General features: G+C 36.8%; 1 protein-coding gene across 7 annotated transcripts in view; it reads left to right on the forward strand.

Moving 5' to 3' along the window:
* The window catches only part of LOC126276727 (regulator of G-protein signaling loco), a 236,652-nt gene that overhangs the window by 191,084 nt on the left and 19,458 nt on the right, over positions 1 to 26,110 (forward strand). For all 7 annotated transcript variants that reach the window (XM_049977298.1, XM_049977299.1, XM_049977302.1 and 4 more), the window contains exons 2-9: positions 5,683 to 5,799; positions 6,206 to 6,427; positions 15,884 to 16,081; positions 22,531 to 22,764; positions 23,238 to 23,426; positions 25,252 to 25,449; positions 25,592 to 25,679; positions 25,850 to 25,980. In XM_049977298.1, coding sequence (XP_049833255.1) covers positions 5,683 to 5,799; positions 6,206 to 6,427; positions 15,884 to 16,081; positions 22,531 to 22,764; positions 23,238 to 23,426; positions 25,252 to 25,449; positions 25,592 to 25,679; positions 25,850 to 25,980 — 1,377 coding nt within the window. The remainder of the gene's footprint in view (positions 1 to 5,682; positions 5,800 to 6,205; positions 6,428 to 15,883; positions 16,082 to 22,530; positions 22,765 to 23,237; positions 23,427 to 25,251; positions 25,450 to 25,591; positions 25,680 to 25,849; positions 25,981 to 26,110) is intronic.

The following is a 26,110-nucleotide window of genomic DNA, read 5'->3' on the forward strand; positions in this document are numbered from 1 at the left end:
GGTCGCAAATATTCAGAAGATCTAATAGCTGTCGTTTCATTGCTGTAATCTTGATGGGCACAAATCATGGGTCTTCTTACAGATGTGGGTACTGCAGTTAATTGACATCTGACGGTTTGAATGAAACATGCCACAGTCTCCGTTTTCAAATTTCCGGTCGTTACTGTTATGGTTCGTTGGGTAATTGTTGACAAACAAGTGGTAAGTTGGTCCACAATTAATCCGTCCGCATCAAAAAATTGTGGTTCAAGTTTAAACTTATAATTAGATAAGTCGATTATGAAGAGCAGAAAGAAATTCGTGACAACACACACCGCCTATTTGTGCTGCGTCATAAGTATGGGAACCACGAACTTGTTTATGTCACAGATTCATCAGCCCCTGACGTCAGCATGACATGCCTTGTACAAACAGTATTACAGACTACCGGCTTACGCCCTAACAAGAATGCCATTAGAACTTGCGTCCATTTTCCACCAGTGCAGACGCCTCTGAGACAAGCGCATACCGTTTGGACTCACCGAATGTGTATTTAAGCTTACCTATCGCAAATAAGAGGTAGTAAATTGCATTAAGGAACCTGTTATAAGTCAACACAAATAGACAAAAGATGTTAGTATTTGCTGCAGGAGAAATATTAAAAATTACAATAATTTTATTTACACAAAAATTCGGCAGCATATCACGCTAGAGAAACCTCACCTCAAGAACAGCCTCGCGGAGTGGCCGCGCTGTTAGAGGCGCCATGTCACGGATTGCGCGGCCCCTGCCGCTGGAGGTTCGATTCCTCCTTCGGGCACGGTTGTGTATGTTGTTCTTAGCATAACTTAGTTAGTAGTGTGTAAGTCTAGGGCAGTTTGGTCCCCTAGGAATTCACACACAGTAGAACACATTTTCTGATATAACAGATTGTGACAATCATTTTTAATTCCTCGCCCTAAGACAGTGAAATAAAAATTCTTTCCTGAAAATTTGCCGATGATGTGAAAATACGGTAGCAAATGTAGCACTCTAGGCATCGCACGGGCAGAAATATTTATGGCCGTTCAGAACCACTATACTCTTGTGTTATTCTTTTTCAGTCCAATAACAGTTTTCCGTATCTGGAGAATAATTACAGATAAAAAGGTTGTAGGTTCAAATTTCCAAGGCAAATATATAATTTCTCTTTTTTCAGAAATATTTGCATTTCATACACTATATTGTCGAACTATTCCAGTGATATAGTATTATTCATGTGCAGTTTTTACAAATCATCATAGGTAACTCTTGCAGAGTTTTTTCGTTTTTCTATAAGCGCTGCATGTATACAAATTTGGACAAATCATTGATGAGGAGCAGGTGTGGTCCCCGTCCCAGGTTCAGATTCTCTCTCTCTCTCTCTCTCTCTCTCTCTCTCTCTCTCTCTCTCTCTCTCTCTCTCTCATCTGACAGTATCTTAATACTAACACTCAACCAACCAAGGAATGTTTTCAAAGTTTCTTCCAGGAATGAAAGCAACAGAAGTGTGAGCTTCATATGTCCAGGCGTGTAGAAAAACAGCATTTCTAGTGCAGTTCGGGCAAAGCATGAGCCATTTATGTTGCCATAGCTTTGAGGCAGTGGTTGGCGCAGCAGAAAATATTTTCTTTAAGGACATGGTTCTACACTACATCTTCCTTATTACAACTGTTTTTTTATACTTTAGGAGAGAGTTGTTGTTGTTGTTGTTGTTGTTGTTGTTGTGGTCTTCAGTGGAAAGACTAGTTTGATGCAGCTCTCTATGCAACCCTCATCTCTGAGTAACTACTGCAACCTACATCCCTCCAAATCTGCTTAGTGTTTTCAGCTCTTGGGCTCTCTCTACGATTTTTACCCTCCACACTTGCCTCCACTACTAAATTCATGATCCCTTGATGCCTCAGAACGCCTCCTACCAACCGATCCCTTCTTCCAGTCAAGTTGTGCCACAGATTCCTCTTCTCCCGAATTCTATTTAGTACCTCCTCATTAGTTACATGATCTACCCAACCAGTCTTTAACATTCTTCTGTAGTACCACATTTCAAAAGCTTCTATTCTTTTCTTGTCGAAACTGTTAATCATACATGTTTCACTTCCATATGTGGTTACACTCCATACAAATACTTTCAGAAAAGATCTCCTGACACTTAAATTTATATTCAATGTTAACAACTTTCTCTTGTTTGGAAATGCTTTCCTTGTGATCGACACTGTACATTTAGAGTTACAATGCAAATAATTATTCTTGTAGGATCTGCAATTTGCCAGGAAAGACTGCCCCTGCAGCTTAGTGACGAACATTTATCATAATGATGTGCAAGACTCTCTTCCGAATTCAGACCTTAGGGTTATCTGTGTTGCAGATTTCTGGAAAAAGGGTAAAAATTCTGATGGGAGCAAGTAAAAATCAACTTGAATAAGTGTTCATAAGAGATCCACACAAGTGTTGAATTAGATTACCAGCCACAAAGCATTGCTGCTGTTTTTGTTGTTCAGATTGTGAGAACATTGACAGTCATAAGTACTAATTCAAGATATCAGTGTTGTTTTTAGTTAGTTACTTACATGTTCAGTAGATCGTTTTGCGCGATAGTACATAATGGTGTGGAATGACTCATTTTACATTCACATTGCAAATTAATTTGTACATATGGTTAAATTATGAAAATTTTAAAGATATTTTTTTGTTTTTCACCCAAAAGAAAAAGATATACAGTTGTGAGATAGTAATTCATACCCATCACCTTTTCCACATTACAGTAATACAAATTCTTCTGCAGAATAGAAGGGGCTGTCAAGGAGAAAATTACTCAGTTTTTCTTCAAATTCCACTTTGCTGTCTGTCAAGCATTTTATGTCACTGGGTAAGTGATCAAAAATTTTTGGGCAGCAGTGTGCCTCCCTTTTTGTGCTAAAGACAACCTTAATGTGGATTAATGAACATCACTGTACTTTCTGGTATTGTAATTATGTGCATCATTGTTCCTTTTGAACTTGGTAGATTATTTACAACAAACTTCATGAGGGACTAGTCAGAAGCAGTAGTCAGAATACTGAACTCCTTAAACAGATGTCTACAAGATGATCATGGGTGAGCACCACATTTTACTCTTACAGCACATCTTTGTGCAATGAAAACTTCCTTCTTTAAAAATGAGTTACCCCAGTCCATTATTCCACATGACATTATTAAATGAAAATATGTCAACTTACTGATTTGTCTGTCCCCAAGATTTGTAATAATTCTAAGTGTGAATGTGACTGAACTGTATTGGGAGTTTCAAAGTGTCCTTTTTCTGGTTTGAATTCTCATCAGTGTGGAGACTTAGGAATATTGATGTTTCCACCCTATTTATTATTTCCTTACCATGTGTTACATTTATCATTGGTGTAGTACCTCAAGATGTGCAGAACTGAACTTATTGTGTCTTATTAAAGTTGAGAGTTAACTTGATCTAATTGGCTCTCTCATTTGTTATAGAAGTTTGTTAGTACTGGAGGCATATAGTAAAATGCCATCAGAAAAAAATGTTTGAGGGTTGTTGCATTAATTCATATTTCTGTTTTTATCTCCATTTAAGAACTTAAAAACTTCCTAAATTGCTGAGAATTTTTGTGGCCACACAGAATCTCTTTGGGTTCTGAGTTTTCCACTATCTCAGTACAAAACTCGTGAAAGCTGAGCTTTTATTCCTAACATATTAGCTTGTAAAGGATGAATTTTTGAAGTACTTATCAGTTGAGTGTGGAGCAACAATGCTACTACTGTAACTGTGTTCATTAACTAAACTTTACATGTTGTGAATAATTTAGGACTGAAGGAGATGATTCATGTAGCAGAAGTCTTAAGTCAATCGAAAGGCACACAAAAAAAGAATGAAAACTTTGTAAACTTTCAGGCTAATCTTTCAACAAGCTGAACTACAAATACATACAAGTGTATACGTACTCTAGCTCTTTAAAATAATTTCTCTAAAAACTAGTGAAATTTTCATTATTTTTTGTTTGCCTGCCAATGATTCAATGCTTTACTCCCAAGTTGTCTTCTTTGCTCCTAAATTATTTACATTTTGCCTGAATTTTCCTTCCCATATTTATAAACTTTACATTTTGTTGTATACAGTAGTGATTCCATAATCTTTCATATCATTGAACTACTCCCAATTTAAATAACTCAGGACGTGAAGATTTCTAATGAACATTGCATTACCACCAGACAGCTTGTTTAATGTTACCCAATTATCAGTAAATTCATGTAGAAAAGTCATGCTACTGCAGTTAGTTTTTGTGAATTAATTCAGTTTTAAATTTGATACTTTTTCCATAGAATCTGTTTGACTATCATGGAATGTGTTGCGTTAAACTGTAGGAGCTGCTGTTATGGAGTGGATGCATAGCTCTGCTGATGCACTTCTCACCAGTTACACTTAAGCAGTTGATCATGAAGTCTCAAGTCTGCACAAGATAACACATACGTTAAATTGGAAAAGCACACAGGTTCCAGTTAGATGCAGTACATATACAGTATTAAATTTCTGTCAACCTCTTCCATTTATGGATAATGTTTTCTACAATAATTTGCGAAAGTTATCTAATTTAATTAATTAGAATTGCTGTTGGTTGTTTCCTTTGGTTAGTCATCTGTATTTGTTAAGAAATGCCCTTTTTTGGGATGCTAGGTGATAGTGGTATTTTATGCAGGAAGTACACACAAATCATAAATGAATCAAGTCATGATAACAGTGTAGTAATTTAGTACCAGCAGTTAATGAGCTTGCACTGAGAATGCTGATAAACCGTCATCTCTCTAAAAGAAAAAGAAGGCAGCAGTCAGCTATCTGGTTGTGGCTCGGAGTTTCCTGCTGATTTCCTCTGCTGACGAATCGTGGTGCAGATACTTGCACAATTCTAGCTGTCTACTTCCTCCATGTTCTCAGTTGTTAACTGTGCAGTCTCAGGAAAGTTCATTCATGCACATTTTTACAGCAGGCAACATAAATGAAATGAAAACTTGCAGTAATAGAATACTACATAATGAAGAATTCAAATGTCACTTGTCTAATTTACTCAGAATTAAATCTGCTTCACACCATGATTTATACAAAATAAAGGCAAGTAATAATTTTGTTGTATTGTTTCTGTAAATGTAAACAACTCGCATTCAAGCAGAGCATTACTTTTCAAGTGACTGAGTTGGATGTAGAACTGTTTTAAATTGGAACATTGCACTGTGAACTCTGTTTGATGGGAAATGAGATATTGTGAGTTGTGTACTGTGTACTAATAAGAATTGTGAGGCATTTTATGTTTTTATTTTCTACTTATCTGATACTGGACAACGAGTGATTTTTGTATTAGTGAAGAGTTGTGTTCTAGTAATGTCAGCATGGAATATTTATAATGATTATATGATTTTATTTAGGGTCACTTTGTTTTTTGTAGCAGTACATTTATATTCAGTAAAACATGATGTTATTTTAATCTCAAAATGTGTAGGTAGTTAATAAAACGTGTCCTCATTACATACTCTGCACAATGTATTTTCTTTGCTGAAAACATGTAAGAGTCACTAAAAAAAGTTATGAGTTTTTCTGTGCAAACTTCTATGTTTGCCAGAGCATCTACTGTGTGTTAGAATCAAAAAGCTGTGTAAATGATTGTTTTACCCTTATTCTTGCAGCATTCTGATCAAGAATCAACAAGCTTGGAACAAGAAGAGCCTGAGAAAGGCGTTGCAAGTTGGGCAACAGCATTTGAGAAACTGTTGGAGGATCCAGCAGGTCTTCATAATTTTGCTGTAAGTGGAAAAGAAACACAAATATTTTTACTCATTCTTTGTTAAAAAGTTTGATTTCTATTATGTAACCAATGAAATAGTAGTCATGAACTATTGGCAGTGTTCATGGTTCACGTTATTATTATTCAAAAGCCCTAATCTGTTTTCCCTCTGAAGTGCTTGTTGAGTATTTACACTCATGTTATTATTCAAAAACTCTAACCGATTTCCCCTCTGAAGCATTTGTTGAGTATTTACACTATTTAATATCACTCTATAATACCTGAGTAATGTGCATTTGCTGCGTGTGAAATAATTTTGGTAGTATCCAAATGCCATGCACATATTTCTAAGAGGATCTAATCCTCACCTTTGAAGCCGTATTAACCTGAAACACTGTTAAAAATATTGTTTCGTATTCCAACAGGAATTCTTGAAGAAGGAATTTAGCCATGAAAATATTTACTTCTGGGTGGCATGTGAAAGGTACCGTGAACTGAAAGATGAATCAGAGAGAAAACGAGCAGCAAAGGAGATATTTGAGCGGCATCTGTGTCTTGGAGCCTTAGAACCTGTAAATGTGGATTCTCATGCACGGCAAGTTACTCAGGATGGGTTGGAACAAGCTCCAGAGACTTTGTTTGTTCAGGTATGTTATAATTTATCTATAAACAAAAGCAGTGACACTATTAATTATATTTACATTATGAGAGCATCTGTTTCAATGTTTTGTCCCTTCCACTGTTCAAAAGACTTGAAAACTAATGACATCATTAGAGTGGGTTATAATTCGTGAATTCCATTTAGAAGGACTGTATTATATCAAGTGTGGTGGTATATATCATTTTCGGCATAACTCAACAGTTTGTGTTCTAAACTGTCTGTTATAATATAAAAAATGTAGTTCCACACAAACAAGTGCTTGAACCTTTGAAAACAGTCTTACAACTCGGAGATATGGCAGAAGTACTATGGTTCCAGTTTCTGTAATGAAACAAGTATCATTCATTTAGCAAGTTTAATACTTTTCCATGTCAGATACTTCATATTTTATTGCCAATATTTGAAATATTATTCATGAACTATTTCTGCACATAATTCAGAAAGTAGTTCAGTAGTTCCCTTCTAGTAGCAGTTCATCGTATATTTCTGCTGCAACAGTCTTTTTCAAGACATTGAGATAAAACATGCATTATTTCCATTTTTATTGGACAGATGGACATGACTGCAGGCTTATATTGGTGAAAACAGTCTGTTGTAGATGGAAAAAAACACATTTTGCAGGAGTCAACATGGATTCATAAAGCAGCAGTCATGTGAAATTTGGTTCCCTCTGTTTGTACATGTTATTTAGAAGTACAGGTTATTTATAAGTACTTGATAAGTCCTTTATTTCTGTTACACATTTGATACTGTTCTGCACTTTTATACAGTCCACCAAATATTTGCATACTGGAACCAAAGTATCGCAATGCGTGTCGATGCTTAGTTGTTGGAAGTATTTTCAGTTTTTATAGGAGTTCGCCAGGGCTGTATACTCTCCTCATAATCTGTATTTTGAAAACCCCTCCTATTTGCGCTTGATGGAAATTATGGAGTTATCATCAATAACATCAGGTACACTGATGACACTGTCTTACTTGCAACCAGGCTGAAAGATCTGCATGAACTAGTAAACACTGTTACTGAAGAGGGCAACACTGTGAGGTTACATTTAAATCTCAAAAAGGACAAAATGGATAGTTGTCAGCAGAAACCAAAATGAAATTCAGGGCATTTACGCACACGGTAATGATGAGATTGAAAAGATTTATCATGTAAATATTTGGGGTGTCAAATCAGTGATAACTGGGATGTCTCTTCAACAAATTCACACCAGAACTTAACAGGCCAGGAGTTCTTTCCCAAAAATCAAGAAAGTTCTTAATAGCAGTGGCTTACATATTACACTTCGCACTCAACTACTTTCACGCTACATGTTCAATATCCCATCTGATGGAGTTGGGTTGTGAACACTTACCACAGTACTTGGTAAGAAGTTGGAGGCATTTGAAATGTGGATGAATTGAAGGCTAATAAAGATACCATACCATCGACAGATAGTCAAAAATCTTGCAGTACTGCTGTCTACGTATAAAAATATAGAAATTCTCAATATCATAAAGAGAAGAAATTTTCAGATACTTTCACCATATAATGTGAAATAACAAGTAACACCTGTTGCAACCAATACTTCAAGGAAGACTGATGGCAGCCATGGTCCAGGACATACAAAATGATGTTGGCTAAAGAACTTAAGTCAGTGATTTTGACTGAACACAAAATTACTGTTCTGAAAAGTCATGAATATACATTAGATCATGATACTGATCAACGATGCAGGATGAGGCACTTAGAACAGAATAATATAGCCTAACTCTATTAATCGACTGAAATTTTTTTAACAAGTGAACTTAGTATGTTACTCTAAAACTTTTTTGTGGCGGCAGGGGGGGGGGGGGGGGGCATGGAGTTATAGGTGAAAGTAATGTTAGTTGGAGTGTTACAGGAAGTTACTGTTCAGAGTACCTGTAAATGATATGTTGGATAACATCAGATGCCCCATAAAGGTGTTCATGGACAACATATTTAGGGGTGCCACTTTACCAGCAACTTCGAATGTTTGAAGAACTGTGGAGGACTGACACTTTGTCTAGGGACTTGGAGGTGACACTTAACATAAATTAATCTTTTGTATTCCAGGTAAGTAGGCAGGAAGTGCTATTACAGTTATCATTTACTGGAAACAGTTACAGCCATAAAATATCGAGAGCTGCATGTTCACAGAAATTTAAACTGTAATGACGAAGTAAAACCAGTATCATAAGTTGAAAGGCAGATGTCATAGAAATAGTCCTAAGGAAATATATTTCAAGCATGGAGGAGATGGCTTACAAAAATTTCATTCAACCAATTCTTGTGTATTGGCCGTCAATTTGATAGCTGTATCAGGTAGGATTGCTGGAGGAGATAGCAAAGATGCAAAGAATAGATGTACTAAATTGATTAGTCACTGCAAAAATAACAAGAGTTACTTATCCAACTGTAGTGGCAGACTGTACAAATGAGATATGTTGATATTTTTTATTGTTGAAATTTCAGTAGTTCACACTCTGCCATAAAATTTTGTGAAATAACCAATGAAATTCCAGTTTACACAGAGGCTTACAGAGTATAACATTGTAATTGATGGAGATATAACTGCATCAGAGTTTTCAAAAAAATTAAGCAATGAAATGGGACAAATGAAACTACTATAGTGGTATATCTTGCTTTGATAATTCAGATTGAGTTTCTGTTAGAGTTCACATGCATGTGACTTGGAGAAGATTCATGTATTTAATCTTCCTACAAAGGAAAGTAAACGGAGATTATACAGCATAACTTTAAAAGTAAATTAACTTCGTGAAGTCATAAAATTGTTTTTTTATTTTATTGCATTTTATCAGATACAGACAAATAAGTTGGTTTATTTGAATTTTTTCACACTAAAGCACAAAAAAAGTTCAAAATGTTAGAAATAGTCAATAACAAAAAAACTAGCGGTAGATTTTGTAAAATTGTACATAATAGAGAAAAGTGAAGCTAATGTGATAACCAAACTAATTTAAAATCAAGTATTCGATTGTGGACTAAAAGGAACAAAATCTTCATATGAGAAAAAAGAAAAACATGAGTCAAAGTAAAGTAGAGCAATGGAAAATTCATGAGTCTGTGTTACTTGGAAAAAAAAAAGAGCAAGCAAATTGACTTATTGAATGGGAAACAATGACTTTATTACAAAATGATGCAGGAGAGTTAAAGGTAATTTACAGAAAAGATAAAATTTTTACTTTGGTCACCACAGACTAGGTGGCTCCAGACAAGAAGCAAACCAACAGTAGTGATGTTTGTGATACATTTTCAGCAAATTAGTTGCCTGTGAACATACAAGAAATATTTGTAAGTAACTAGCAAACCCAAAAATGCTTTAAAATTGCTGTATACTTATGGGAATTGGAAATACGTCCCAATTTCCTCCTTCCCCTTTCCTTCATTCATTCATCTCATCTTCCTCCCTCCCTACCTCTGTCCATCACCTTCCAACCCCCCAATCCCCCCAATCTCTTACACTACACTCACTCTCCATCCATCCCCTCTTCCCTCATCTCTGTCCCTATCCTCCTCCCCCTGCTTTATATCCATTTCCTACGCTATTTTCATATCCATTTCTTCCCCCTTTCTCTGTCCATTTCCCCCTCCACCCCCATCCCTCTGACCTTATTTATTCTTATTGCAAACAGAAATTGAATGGGAGTAGAAGTAAAAAAAAAAGGGTAATTTGGTTGGAATCATTAGTCCGTGGAGTGTGAGAGAGACCTTTCCAGCTGCTGAATGTGTGAGGATAGGAGCTTTAATCACAGTATTTTGCATGGTTTTAATAAACAAACAGGTACGATTATAAAGTTAGGCATAAACTTAACTGTCCTGTTTTCTATTAATAATGACTGTGAAAAGAAAAACAAAACCACACATTTTTATAGCACAACTTAGCATGTTCTTTCATGTAGCCAGTTTAACAGATAGTGTTTATTGTATAACTCTTATTCAGTTTGCCTCCAAAGGCTGTCTACTTTCCATGTCAGTCACATGGACTCAACGATCATGTAGTTGGCTTGCATTGCACATACATAAGCGATATTTCAGCATCTCACTGGTGGCAGTTTTTCCGAAGAAGTAAATCACAATCTGAAATCAACTGAATGTTCGCAACACACCAAATTACCTCAAACTGACATCAATTTAATCTTTGCAACACACTAAAGATGTCATCACATGTTTGACCATCTGTTTTGTTAATATTCCAAATTATTTTGTGCGTAAGCTCCAACTGACTGAGTCAAACTCAACTGTATCTGTCATTTTGGAGTCACACTGGATTTTGCTTGAGAAATTCTTATTCGATTTGCCTCCAAATGCTGTCTATGCTCTTCATTAGTCTCATTTACTTTGTGATCATATAGTTGGCCTGCAGTGTGCACACACCAACCAATATTTTGACACCTCACTGGTGGCATTTTTGCCAAAGAAATAAACCACAAAGTGAAATCAATAGAGTGTTTGCAATGCAACAAATTACCATGAACTGACTCCAATTCAGCCTTTGCAACATACCAAATATACAATCAACACCGATAACACACTGAAATATCGCTTCCATTAGTATTCTTGTTCACAAAATATGAATACTCGATGTAGAATTTGTTGTTATGAAATATGCAACAGCATAACTTTTAAATGAATGTCACCTTTTTTGTGTGGAAACTTGTGATAGCAGAAGTTGCTTTACCTGTTCTTCTAAACATACATTTCAAATGTCTGAGTATTGTTGCCCAACTAATAAGAACAAAACTAGAATATTCCAAAATACAACAGAACCTTCAAGTTAAATTAAAATTTTATGTTTTATGGGTGCAATAATATTAGATAACATTAGGACCAAATAAAAATTTTGCTGAGGCCGTAAAAAATTAATTTCTGTTCTCAGTTTCTACACTGAATGTTGTATATGGCTTGATACAGATTTTACTATATAATTATGAGTTAGATGCTGTGCAGCCTCATTCAATGTGAACTACTGCAGTTTTCAATTTGAACATTATAACCATTTCTGAATAATTACTAGTGTTTGCTGCAGGTCAGCTAATCAGTCTTCAGGCACCAATTGCACTCTGCCCTAAATCTAACAAAAACAGTTTTACAATGCAATTGTAAAAGACAGCTTGTTATTCATCAGCACCCTCTGTTCCAATCAGTTTTTCAATATTTGTCATTTATGTTCTTCTTTCTGTTGTTGTCAGACATTATATAAACAGTTACTTACTTCAATCACAGTGGCAAGACATTAGTCTTACGTTTAGGAGAATGGCAGTTCAAAATCCCATTTGTCTATCATATTTATGTTTTCTGTGAATACCCTGAGTTGCTTTATGCAAAGTCTGGAATGGTTTCTATGAAAGCAACAAGACCAATTTCCTTTCCAATCCTTCCCCAATCTGAACTCCTGGCCCGTCTCTAATGGACTCATTACTGACAATGTGCTAAACCATAATCGTCCTTCCTTCAACCCTTTGACTGCTGGAGACGCACCATCTGCTTGGCGCACTGAGCCGCCACAGCATGCAGCGTAATCCGGCTACCTGTGCTAAGTGCCTGTCCCTTGGAGCTGCCGCCGGGACCAGAGCAGTTCGCAATGACCAACCCGCCCTGTGCTGAATACTTATGGACTGATTACAACTTGCGCAGAGCCAGCATGAATTTTTGGAGACTTTGGGCAATAGTTTTGGTAAAGAAATCAAATTTTGTCATCTTGTACAACTTTATGCATTTTCTTAAGAATGATAATGAAAATAATTTTATGAGCCATACTGAGCCAGAAAATTATAGGTAAAATCAGCAAAAAAATAGGCACATGAAAAATTTTCGAAGTTTGGCTTCTTTCATCCCCTGGGTGAATGCGATGGTGATCGTGAAACTTGGCATGTAGTAACCTAACAATGCAAGGTTCTCAAATATAAAGTATCATTTGCGTAGCTCTCTCCAGCACTGAATGAATTATGCACAAAATTGAAAATTTTATAAAAAATTAAAAAATTCCATATTTTCGTTCTGATTTTGCTAAAAAACTATGTTCTATAAAACATTCCAAGCTGTGTAATTGGAATGAAAGTTGAGTGCAAAAATCGACCCCGAAAACAATGTAAACTTCAGATTCACATATCTAGTATAGTGAATGCATGATGAAAATGAAATTTAGATGCAATAGATCGATAGAACAAACGTATGGAATAAAAATTTTTATTCCCCTACTATTTTCCAATAATCTACAAATTAGTTGAAAAGATGTTGATTTTTATGAAAAGATGAAGGCAACTTTGCCTTCTTTTCATAAAAATCAACATTAATATTTCTTATACAAATACCGTTTTCTATTAATGCCTCAAAGCCAGTCTCATTCGAACAACCAATTTTAATCCCCCCCCACAATCCCCAGAACAGTGATTTGATTTCCAGTATTGGCTAACAACAGAGGCAAAGTAGCAAGAAAAATCTCACTGAGAACAGAGTTTTAACTTTGGCATGTTACTTTTCATTCATCAAAGGCTTTTGAAATCAGTATGGAAAACAGGTTTTGTACAAGTAGACCAAATATGATCTATATTTTCACTACTATGGATGAAAGAATACAACTGTCTATGTTGCTTGTTAGTAATTTAAATGTATTGTACATAGATTAATATATGGATTTTGTTATACTGGTGCAATGTACTCGATATAATTACATTTACCACAGCACTGAAGTTGCACCAACTCAGTCACCAAGTCCCTCATTTGCCAGCAAACTATCTGATCAAAAATATCTGGACATCCCCAGTAACATACATTTTTCATATTAGATGCATTATGCTGCCACCTACTGCCAGGTACTCCACATCAGTGATCTCAGTAGTCATTAGACATTGTGAGAGAGCAGAATGGGGCACTCTGCAGAACTCATGAACTAAGAATGTGGTTAGGTGATTGAGTGTCACTTGTGTCATACATCTGTACGTGTGATTTCCACCCTCCAAAACATCCTGATGTGATAGCGAAGTGAAAATGTGAAGGGACACGTACAGCACAAAAGTGTACAGGCCAGCCTCGTCTGTTGACTGACAGAGACCACCGACAGTTGAAGAGGGTCATAATGTGTAATAGGCAGACATCTATCCAGGCCATCACACAGGAATTCCAGACTGCATCAGGATCCTCTGTAGATACTATGACAGTTAGGCAGGAGGTGAGAAAACTTGGATTTCATGGCCGAGCGGCTGTTCATAAGCCACACATCACGCTGGTAAATGCCAAACAATGCCTCGCTTGGTGTAAGGAATGTAAACATGGGACGATTAAACAGTGGAAAAATGTTGTGTGGAGTGACGAATCACGGTACACAATGTGGCGATCTGATGTCAGGGTGTGGGTATGGCGAATGCCTAGTGAACGTCATCTGCCAGTGTGTGTAGTGCCAGCAGTAAAATTCGGAGGCAATGGTGTTACGGTGTAGTCGTGTTTTTCATGGAGAGGGCTTGTACCTATTGTTGTTTTGAATGGCACTATCACAGCACAGGCCTACAATGACATTTTAAGCACCTTCTTGCTTCCAACTGTTGAAGAGCAGTTCGGTGATGGCGAGTGCGTCTTTCAATGTGACCGAGCACCTGTTCGTAATGCACGGCCTGTGACGGAGTGGTTATACGACAATAGCATTCACGTAATGGACTGGTGGGCTACCATTCCCCAAGAAACCTTCCAGCACTAGATTGAATGTATGCTTGCAAGAGTGGAAGCTGTCATCAAGGCTAAGGGTGGGCCAACACCACACTGAATTCCAGCATTACCAATGGAGGGCGCCACGAAATTGTAATTTTCATCCAGGTGTCCAGACACTTTTGATCACTTAGTTATAAAGTAGTCAGGTACTGCTTGAATAATTTTGCATCTGTTTCCCATCCTTCTTTTCGATCTGGTTTTTAGGTCAGCTCTGGTGAAGTTAAAAATTCATACAGAAGTGTCAATAAATTTTCTCAGGTTTAGTTCCCAATGATTCTTTGTATGTTAAGTGTCAACACAGGGTACAACACATAATGGAACATTGCCTAAATTGTGGAACCCAGTTTCTGTTGTTGCGCCTGTATATACAATAAAATCCAAACTATACCCTCTCTGACAGTTAGACAGTACAAATGTCTTTATTCCGAATCTACTTGGCTTGGTTGGGTTAAATTGCTGAAAAGATAATCGTCCTTTGAACAGCAAGAGACTTTCATCAATACAAAGCTTGTGATATGGATGAAATGAATTATAAACTGTCTTATGAATTTTGTCAATGATCATACTAATTTTGAACAGACTGTCACTGCCAGTACTTGCAGAGTTATCACTGAAGTGTAGTGTTCTCAAAAGTAGACAAAAACAGTTTCGGAACATAATTTTTGCTGAAAACTGGTGTGTTCAAAAGTGTATCTCTGGACCATTAATCACTTAATTTTAAATTCTTAACTTGGGACATTAGAAAGAAAATAGCAACAAACCAACACATTTCCTCAAATCCAGTGTCTTTCCACTTTGACAGTCAAAAATTCACAGATTCTGGAAAATTTTCTCTGGTGTAAACATAAAAACAGATTTGCTTCATCTGCAATAAATTGCAACAGTTCTTCAGACATAAATACCACAAAAAATGAAAGAATGCTTGGGTCAGTATCTAGTTGACATTTGTGTCCTGAACTTGAGTCATCAAAGTAATGGTTTAACAGATGGAAATCGGTTTCTTTCCAGTCAAACGCATCACTTAAGTGCACTCTTTTCCAAACCACTTCACTGTCACTTTCTGATTCCTCAGATTCAGAGGAACTGCTGACTGTAATTCTTGCTCTCCCCTCTGATGTAAAGGACTAAGAACTACAGCTTTGAGTTTCTGTTTAAGACTCATCAGTGCTTCCAAAATCAGATAATTCACACTCACTGTCGCTCCTAGTGAACGTATCCAGGTTCTCTCTAACTGGGCAACTACAGTGAAATGACATTTCTCTGGTAGAAAACTGACTAAAACACGGGAAGTGAAGACGAATTCTGCTAAGAAGGAACATAGCAACAAACATATACACACTCTTGAACTATACAGTCAGACTATCAGGCTACTGAACATCTAGTGGTAGAACAGGGTGGAAGGACAGCTCTGTGTGTTTACATGTCCCTCGTGCTCCGGAGCCTGTGACTCAGCGCGCCTAAATTCATCCCTAACAGTGAAGAGACTGGTGGCACAGTACGCGTCCTTAGCACTGTAGGGAAACCCAAGGGCCGCGCTTAGACACATTGGGCGAACCAGGGGAATGGCGAGGCATGATGAGTTAACATGTCCCCAGCAATCAAAGTGTTAATGACAGGATTTATGAAGCATATGTACAGAATTCTGAGATTTATGTTTTTCCTACAGTACTTTTTGTGTGTAATCTTAATGTAATCATTTTTGGTTTCTTTTTAGGCCCAGAAGCAAATTTTTGACCTTATGAAGTTTGACAGCTACCCACGTTTCATCAAGTCTGAGCTTTATAAGGAGTGTTTGTTGAGACAGCTCTCAGGACAAGAGCTGCCGTATACTGGTGGTGAAGACCTAGATTCAGGTTTACAGCTGAAGCCCAAAGGAGAGGGCGATGGTTCACCAAGCGGAACACGCACCAAGGTAAACATATAATGGAAGATTAAATTATTTGCAATGTGAATAGTGTTGTTCATGTTCCATTTTTTGATTATAACTATGAGGGTCATTCAACAAAGACTGAGGCTAGGACTGAAAAAGCTTTATTACTATATAATCAATCAAAATCAATATTTTCTCCCTTCAATATAGTCACTGTTATGAGCAGTGCACTTGTCCCATCTTCTCATCCACTTCTGAGGCATATTCCAATACATTTGTTGATAATTGCAGCCTTTGAGTTTGAGTTTGTTGTTCACTGTAGGATACAGGAGAAAGTTGTTTGGGGCAAGAGCAGAACTGTGTAGGAGGAAGATGATTTCAAATCAATTTGACAACCACTTCAAAATCTAAAGCCTTCAGTGTATTATTTTTGGAACTGAATCAATATTCTTTGAGATCCTATTTCACATTAGTATAAAGAAAAAAGTTGCAGAGGGCAAGAGCAGGACTATACAGGGTGGGGTACCAACTCTTGGTGAACAGATTTTTTATCTACCCAACTAAATAATTTTATCAATAATTGATTATTCTTGGCTATATTTGTCATAACAGCTACTGCATCATATCGCCACATGTTATGGTGCAGCTTCCATTTTTTGTGTAGTCCCCTCCATTTCGTCTGGATATGATCTTTTATCAGTGCTCTGCATTTCCTGCCTGATCTTCGGGAACTCGGTGTGTGTACACGGTGCTACAATAACCAAAACAATGTGTTCACTAAGGCCTTATTGGCAGATTTCTGGACTCATGTTTTGTTGGCCAAGTCTGCCCCTTTTGAACCTGCTTCTGTACTGTGTGTTTTCATTTCGTGGTTGTAACACTAGGCGCAAAATTCATCGGCACTGTTGTTGGTTTTCTGCCAATTGTCCCCTTCAAAGTTGACACAATGTTTCCATAAAACATCAACTCTGTTCTGTTTTTGAGCTGTTGTCAGTGTTCTGGGAATCCAGCGAGCTCATGCTCATAATATGTTGAATGGTCCTTCAGAGTAGTGTGAGCACTTCCCACAGAAATTTTGAAATTTTCAGTATTTTTGCGAGTTTTCTAACATTCACTTGAGAGTCCTCATGCACAATTTATGCCACAGAGTTGATTGTTGTGTCGCTAAGGATTATGGCGGAGGATCCATCCCCTCCTTTCGCCTCATAGCTCACTCTTCCACCTTTGAAAGCTTTATGCTGTTGGAAACATGCAGAAGAAGACATTGTAGACTCACCATTAGCTCTACATAGATCTTGCAGCATTTGTTTCCGAAACAGTCTTCTTCAGCATAACACAAAAATAATTACAAAATGTTGTTCTCCACGTTCTGGTATTGTAAACTTTAGAGGTGTCTCAAACTACTACCACATTCAAGATGCTGCTGGCAGAGAACGATTGAGATCAGACATGAGGATACTTAGTTGTACACAAAGCAGCCACTAGGTGGCCATACAATGGTCTTTTCAACATGTTTGAAAATGGTGAGGATTAATGATACCACCCTCAGCAATGTATTTCTAAAATTTTCTTATTTAATGTGACCGGTGTGTGTGTGACACTGTGCCATCATCAGACTGTCAGTACCCAATAATTGGATCTATACCCAACTATCCAATTATTGACTAATGAAGGCCTGATAATGGTGCAGTGTAACACTGAAACCTGTTGCATTGGATAAAGAAATTTTAAAAACACATAGCTGAAGATGGTACCATGAATCCTCACATACTGACCAGCCCTTGTCCCGATGTCCCATAGGAGATAGATATGGGAGCATTTGAAAATTAGTCTTAGCTAAATAGCCATCATATAACACTTGTTTCCATTCAGTATGTATGAGGGAATACCCAAAAAACTATAGCTTTTCAAATTCTTTAAAAACAGCCCTATCTCCTTCAAAATACTCTCCATTACGAGTAACACATTTGTCCCACTGGTGCCTCCACTGTTCAAAACATTTTTTGTAGTATCTTTAGAAATGGTCGACAGCCCCTCCCTCATTTTTTTGACTTTTTCAATGTTGTCAAATCAGTGTCCTTTCATGCCCCTTTTCATGTGTGAAAATAAGAAAAAGTCACCTAAGCTAGATCAGTTGAGTAAGGTACTTGATACATGGAACGATGCACTTTTTGCCAAAAACTGGCTAACAGAGATGGCTGTGCGTGTAGTTGTGTTGTCATGATGGAAGAACCAATCTGTATGCCACAAATCAGGTCTTTTTTGACAAACACCAAGCTTCAAGATAACTCACTAATCTCTGAAAGCTGATCAATTGTCTGTTGACAGTTTGTGAGCACAATCTCTCAATTTTTTTCATTATTTTTGTTGATTCAGGTAGTTGATGAATGTCCAGAACAAGGTTTGTCATCAATTTACATGTCGCCATTTTTAAATCGAGCAAACCACTCGTACTCTTGAGTTTTTCCTGTAGCGTCATCCTAGTAGGTTGTTTCCAACATTAACAGCACCATTTTTACTGACCAGAAAACAAAATTTCACAGCTGCACATTGTTCGCTTAAATTTGCCATTATAAAAAATGAAACAAGAACAAAACAGCACTAGCAAAGATAATCACTGTAGATGAACAGAACAAGCAGGTGGACAACAGAAGCAGTACTGAACTGGCAATGAGTTATGTTATGCACACCTAGCAGCAGAAATGCATACTACCCAAGATCCAGCCACGACAATGTCTCCCCCCCCCCCCTCTCTCCCCCCATATGTATGAACAAATTTGATGCTAATGAATTGAGTAGTTTTTCTTCTTCCACACATTTTTGGTGTTGTTCTCGGTATATGAGTGGTGAGACTATACCTGATCAAAGACACCAGCAAGGTATGTTTCTCTTTTCTCTTTGTTACAACATCTGCTTAACAGTGTCCCACTGTAGGCAATCCATTTCACTGAATAACAGTGCCAGAGCTTGCACTACAACACAACAACAACAGTTTGTCTGCTTACTGCACTTACCATGTGGTATGAATTTTTTTCCTTTAAACTCACTGTGTTTGAAACACTATTACCGATTGGTTATAATTAAAGTGCAGCTACTGACAGATGTAAAGTGTGAGTTGTAATTATCATATGGCAGTGAAACTTGGTAAATGTGCTAATGCATTAATGTGGAACCGATTTACCTTGGAAAAAAAAAAAAAAAAAAAATTAGTTCCGTTGGCCTCCAGATGCAAATCTGGTACTTTGAATGCAAGCAATATGTATATAAATGTTTCCATACGTAATGGATTACAAATGGAATGTGGGCAGAAAGGCCAATCAAGTGAGAAAGGCATAATGCTAATTTCATTATTAACCATCGCTTACACAATTTGTTCAACAGGAGTGCCGGAGATGTCGAAGAGATGCTGCAGCCATAAAATGATGTGATCAGTAGTTGCTCACAGCAGTTCCTGTGGAACCTTGAGCAATGGTCTTCACATCAGGTAGAGACTGAACATGTTCTTGATAAATGCATTCTTTTAGGTATCCCCATAGCCAGAAATCATATAGATGCAGATCGGTTGACCTTGTGGGACATGCATTTGGAAAACCTCTGGGGGATAACACGTTCGTGAAAGATTGTATTAAGCAGATCTTTCACTGGGCAAACAACTTGAGGTGTTGCCCAATCTTTAATGATAACAGTGTTTTCCACACAGTTGCGCTCTTCCAGAGCAGGAATTTCATGCTGTTCGAGGTGGTCTCAATAACGTGGAGATATCGCGGTACACCTGACAGGCCTCGTAGGTGCATTCTCTTCAAAGAGAGAATAAAGATGCTTTTTAATCCACTCCACACAATCACACACAGGAAGTGAAATAGCTCTTTGAGCACAACTCGTGGTTTAACAGTACCACAGATTCAGTAGTTCTGTGTATTCACAGCACCCTGTAGTGTAAAATGTGCCTCATCACCCCATAAAATGTTGCCCGGCCACATCTCCGTGTCAGAAACCAAACAGCAAATTTGGAACATTGCTGCAGATCATGGGATTTCAGTTGCTGCATCATCTGGATATTGTATGCAAACCAGTGTAAAATAGGCATCAAAACTTTTTTTACTCTTGACCATGGGATGATCAATTCTCATGACACTGCACAAACATTACCACTACCCGGAGCACATGCTGCAGCATCATTTTCAGCAACAGTAAGCTCATCAATAACTTCCACCCAGATAGGACTCCTTCCTTGTACAGGTGCCACACCAAGCTCACCCATGTTTTTGAATTTCATTATCGTCTTCTTTAAACCATATAATCACATCATGCCCTACTCAGACCTTTCAGTTGCCGATAGTCCCAGTGCAGCACTGTAATAGCTGCCCTACACATATAATTGTTTCACCAACAGTGCATGGTCTCTCTTCTCAAAAGCTACAGTGTTCACTCATTTTATGGCTTGTCAAATGGCAGCATGGATGTCAAAGCATCATACAGTGTACAGAACCAGATTTGCACCTCGTGGCCACAATTGGAACTAATTTTTCTTCCAGCTTAAATGGGTTCCGCATTAGTGCTTTAACATATCTACCAAGTTTTGCTGCCATATGATAATTAAGCCCACACTGGATCTCCACGAGTAGCTGCACTTCAGTTGTAACAACTTTAATTATAATATTACTGTTATACCCCATTTGTTGCAGGATTCCAACCTCCATCTGATCATCTAGATTTAGCTTTTACATATTTCTTCAAATCACTTCAGGTGAAAGCAGGGATAGTTTCTTTATGTAGACCAGAGCCAGTTTACTTAACATTTCTTGACTAGCTGAACGCGATACCTATTCTAATGGCTACTTGTCCCTCTTACTTGATTCCTACGTTTCCTCATGCTTCCCATAGTCATACTTCCCTCACTCACTTATTACAGCAGCTTTTTGTTCAGCTTTGCACTTGCAAGCCTTCCCTTCAACATTTTATTTACTTAAATTCAACATTTATGATATATTTGTGTCTGTTAATATGTATTTCTAATCTTTATTCTTATTTTTATTGTTCCTTCGTCTGCAGTAAATAACCTGGCAGTTTTTTTCTGTATTTTGATTTATTTTTTTGAATTCAGAATAACGATTCTACTAATAGGTGGGAAAGGGAAGAAACAATTGGAGAGAATAGTGAGAAAGTTGATAATTTGACATTAATCATATTTTTTATTGTTGTTTATAGTGCTCAGTTTTGTGACTCAACTGTTGACAAACTACATGGTGAAAAACAGGGCTCAGTAATAATTGTTTAAACGATATTAATTTACACTGATGAGGGGGCTTCATGGGCTGCTCTGCCCTCTTTGATTTCCTTCATAATTACGGGTGTTGAGATCATGCCCGGACACAAATTACCTACAGCAATATGAGGGAATTCTAAATAAAATCTGGGAAAAATCACCCTTGAAGAGAAGATTTCCAAGCACTGTTAACTACCAAAAATTTTCAGCTCATTAACGTATTTAGTGGAATCTGAGTGCAAAGTGTAATTAATTGGTACTCGTGAAGTTACTAGGTCAAATTTTGGCAGTAGAAACTTTTTTATTTTACTTTTATTTTAGTTACATATTTATTAACAAATAGAAATTTCATTGTAAAAGTAATGACTCATAATGTTTTAATAAAAGTAACATGTTTTTGTATTTTTAACAATTGTTCATATGGAAGTAAATTAAATATGATAGAGTTATGCAAAATCTCTCTTGTTAAATGGAAGAACTATATACATCAGCAACCCTATTAAATCTCTAGAAATAAAAAAGTTTTTTTTTATTTTCTAGTTGTTATTTTGCATTTTTATACCAAATTTCAATTTATTGTGAATTTTCTTGCATATAGTAATTAAAAATAAGATACATTATTTTTTTAAAAAAATTATAATTCATTATTTGTAAACTAACATCGACATTTCGTAATATATAAGAAATCTGAAAACAAGTCAAAAAATATATACTGGTAGCATGATTTGAAATAATGGCTTTGTGACTATAAACCTATTACACTACACACTCAGATACCAATCAATACATTAATGAGATAGAAATGTTGTATACTCAGCTGTGCTAGGAAATCTTTTAATCTTCATGTACAATATCTTCAAGGATTTTTTTTCCTCCCCCCCCCCCCCTTGTGCGTGTGTGGGGGAGGGGGGGGGGGGGATACATCACACTGCTTAAGAAAAAACGAGGAGGACAAAGCAGTCCATTAGTTCCCCTTGTAAGTTAGTAAAGCCTTAAGATGATCTTGTCCACACTACATTAATGTCAGTAGAGAAATAGACATAATTTCCTTTTTTAAACATAATATTCTATAATAGAATTCATATCTGCAAATTGTTTTACTGTAGATCAATCTACTTTCACTAGTTCCCTCTTTGATTGTGTCCTAGTTATAAATATTTTTGTACAAGTTTTTGTCCCAAAGCTAATAAATTTTTATGAAGTGCTATGTTAAATATTTCAATAGTTGAAGAAGAGCCGCAGTGATGCAGAAGATCGGCGGCGTAAATCATTGTTGCCATGGCATCGCAAGAATCGTTCAAAATCGAAAGATCGAGGAGAATCTGAATACAACAAGATGAGAATGATAAATCAACAGAGGGAGACAGAAGATGCTGTTTCTGTGCGAAGTGATGTTACGAGCAGTAGATCGTCCCTAGCTTCGTGGGATCTTGCACTTAGAGGCTCATTTAGCAGACAGGTGAAAATGTCTTACTTTTTCCTCATTTGTATTCAGATTAATACAACACAGCTGCAAAAGTTATATCTGCATCTGAATGTTATGGAGACTAGAAATGGGTTTCCTCTAGTCTAAGGACTGTAAACACCTCACCTGGCTCAAGATACATACACCACATTGATTCATGATAAAACTGAACTTTCTGCATTTTAATTTGTTGCCATAGATTAAGATTCATTTTTCCTTGCGATGAATCTTGTCATCTTCCTTCCTCAGTGTTGATGGCTGTCTCTTTATTAGTTACAAATCGGATTGATTTCAAGTTATAATGCAGCAATTTTTATTACTGGTGATAAAAAATATTATTGCACAAAAGAAACACAGTCTATACTATCAGCAAAAATTGTGTATGTTAATAATTTCTTTTTAATGTAAAAGAATAATAGTTGTCTTGCTCGGTTTGCAGTTGGTTTATGTTGTATGTTTCATTGCAGTCTGTAACATCAGGAGAACTAGGAGAGCGTGAAACATGTACTTTATGTCGTGTGATTCTTGCTGATGGAGCAACAACAGTTGTCCAGACAAGAAAGCATGAAAATGTGAAAGATATGGTTAAGAGGCTCTTGGATAAAAGAGGCCTTCATTACTCATCCTTTGAGGTGTATGTTGGAAATTCAACGAAGGTAAAAATCAAATCCTCTTAATAAAGAAAACACTTAAAACAAATCGTAATATCTGGGGGGGGAAGGCACCACACCACATCTTAATATGTTCAGAGAAGGGAACTTTCCTACTGTTAAGCCTATTTGCTTAGTACAGTACAGACAGGATAATATCTTTATTTTACCTTTCCTGATTTGGTGTAACAGAATGGAAATGAGTGGCACAGTAATTAAAAGTACTGTATTATATTAAAAAGTTATGGTTTATGTTTGAAATGCCACATCTCATTTTGCAAACAGAATGACTCTAATTTTTGTTTGTAGTGCAATTTCTTGATTTCTTGATTACCTGTGGTATAGGATGTATTGTATTCAGTTTATTGTCTTTGTAATTCACAAATAAGGACACTTCATAATTGAAGACATAAAGTCTGAGGTCACCATGATGACCACATGACAAAAATGACAAAGTCTGGGTCACTTTCTATATACATTCAGATTAACAGTTTTTGACTCTTGCACGTCCTGATGTCAACCTGTGATTGACAGTAATTAAATTTAGATCTGAAGATGACTTCTGGCAATAGTAGAAATGAGTAATTCAAATGATACAAAATGTGGCACATTGTGTGTGTGTGTGTGTGTGTGTGTGTGTGTGTGTGTGTGTGGTGTGTGTGGTGTGTTTGTGTGTTTGTGTTTCTTTAACACACATGACACAATTCATGCAAACTGCTGGACTGGGGTCATGTAATATATGAATACAACATTGAAAAATGCTTGAGTTTATTTAAAAAAAAGAACTTCCAAAGAAATCTTTTCAACTACAACCCATTTTGTAGGATTGGTTGAGAGTATGGAGTTTGATAGTAACAGGAGTGACCCACTCATATATATGACAGAAAAGCAAACTGGAGCATGTTTATTAATCTTAGATTGCTATTGGATACAACAAAATTTGGTAATGGAACAAATTACACTTTTAAGAGATTTCTTTAAAACTGTTTGTGAAATGTTTGCCGGAGACCATTATGTGTCATCACTTATTGTTGTTATAACATTCTTCTGCAAGGAATATTGTATTTTTAAATTATCTTTTTTTTCTTAAGATAATAAGGCTTAGGACACAGGACCTATAGTAGGGTCAACAAAAGAAGATCCCTGACAGCTGGCAGTGCTCTTGCTGGCTTTCAGCTGCGAAACATGAATCGCAGCAGGCAAAAAGAATAGTCTTCTATAGAGCTGTGAAAACTCTGAGGCATTGCTGTAAGATATATACACAAAATTGTGTTACGTGCTTGGTTGAGGTAGACACATGAAGCAGGACCTCTGCAACTGTCGGGGATCTTCTTTCACGTACTCTGCTCTAGCTCATGGTAGGCGAAGAGCACTTATTTCACCAAACCTTGCAAAATATAAGTAAAAAATATTAAATGTCTAAATGAACTTGTCAAAGTCCAGTTTTTGTGGCTGTGCGATGTTACTATTGCATTAAGCTGCTGCTGTTTAATCTCACTAGAGAGTACGTTGTTACAGCACAGTAAGATCTACATTACAAAACTGTAATAGCTCATCAGAATATTAGGCATTTCAAAAAGAATGCATTTCATGTTTTTTATTTTTATTCTAATGCGCTCATAGGAGTGTAAATATTGTACAATAAATTTAAGAATTGGTCACACAGTTATGGCACAATGAACATTTCACAGTTTGACTTGATAGCAGAGCTGAGAGCCAAATAATGTGAAAATTGTCCTGTACATTCTGTATGTGGATTTCTATTGTACTAATGTACTGTATGTTGTGCGGAGGATTGTGTGTGTTAATTATTGCTATTGATGTTACATAGCCTGTACCATTGGATGAAGAATCATCTGTTCTTGGTGGAAAAGAAGTCCAAGTAGAACAGAAGGTTTCATTCCGACTCGATCTACCCAACAGAAAAACAGTGGGTGTGAAAGCCAAATCTTCAAAATCTCTTGGTGAAGTTCTAAGGCCAATTCTGCATAAATATGGCTACAATGTGGAACTTGTTACACTCTGTCTCGTAAGTTATTTTGTCAGTTGCCGTGAGTTTTAGATGACTTAGTTTGAAAAATGAAATGTGATGCGAATATTAAACCTACATGTTGAATTATAGTGTTTATTCATTTCGCCACTTTTAATTCCATCTATTTTCCAATTTTTAGATGAGTGAAAATGAAGTGCTAGAATTAAATTTACCAGTATTAGCAGTTGACAACCAACGACTGCAAGTTCTGACAAGAAGTGCTGAAGGTTTGTTAAATGCTCATGTCAGTGATCATCTTTTGCTAAATTGGATTTATGTGGATTTTCAAAACCCTGTTTAATTAATTCTGACCAATGTTTTATGTGAGATTTAAATAATAGCCTTTGATTGATACCAACATTGTTGTATTTAAGTGTTTTCTTCTCTCTTCTTTTAGTGTGGAAGAATGATGCAGTCCACAAAACAAAATCAGGTCCAACATTGGATGAAATAACGAACAGGGTTTTTGAGGAATTGCTGCAAGGGAAAGCTGAGGGCAGGACAACACCTGACCAGGGATCTGTTAGGGTGTGTATCATGTTTACAACACAATAAATTTTTAGGTTTTACATATGCAAATATTCCATATCCTGTCCCGCAAGTTTCCCCTGACCCAGACCTCTGGGTGATTTTTCCGAACTCTACCCCTTTTCCCAAA

This window comes from Schistocerca gregaria, chromosome 1 (assembly GCF_023897955.1).
Source record: "Schistocerca gregaria isolate iqSchGreg1 chromosome 1, iqSchGreg1.2, whole genome shotgun sequence".
Taxonomy (NCBI): domain Eukaryota; kingdom Metazoa; phylum Arthropoda; class Insecta; order Orthoptera; family Acrididae; genus Schistocerca; species Schistocerca gregaria.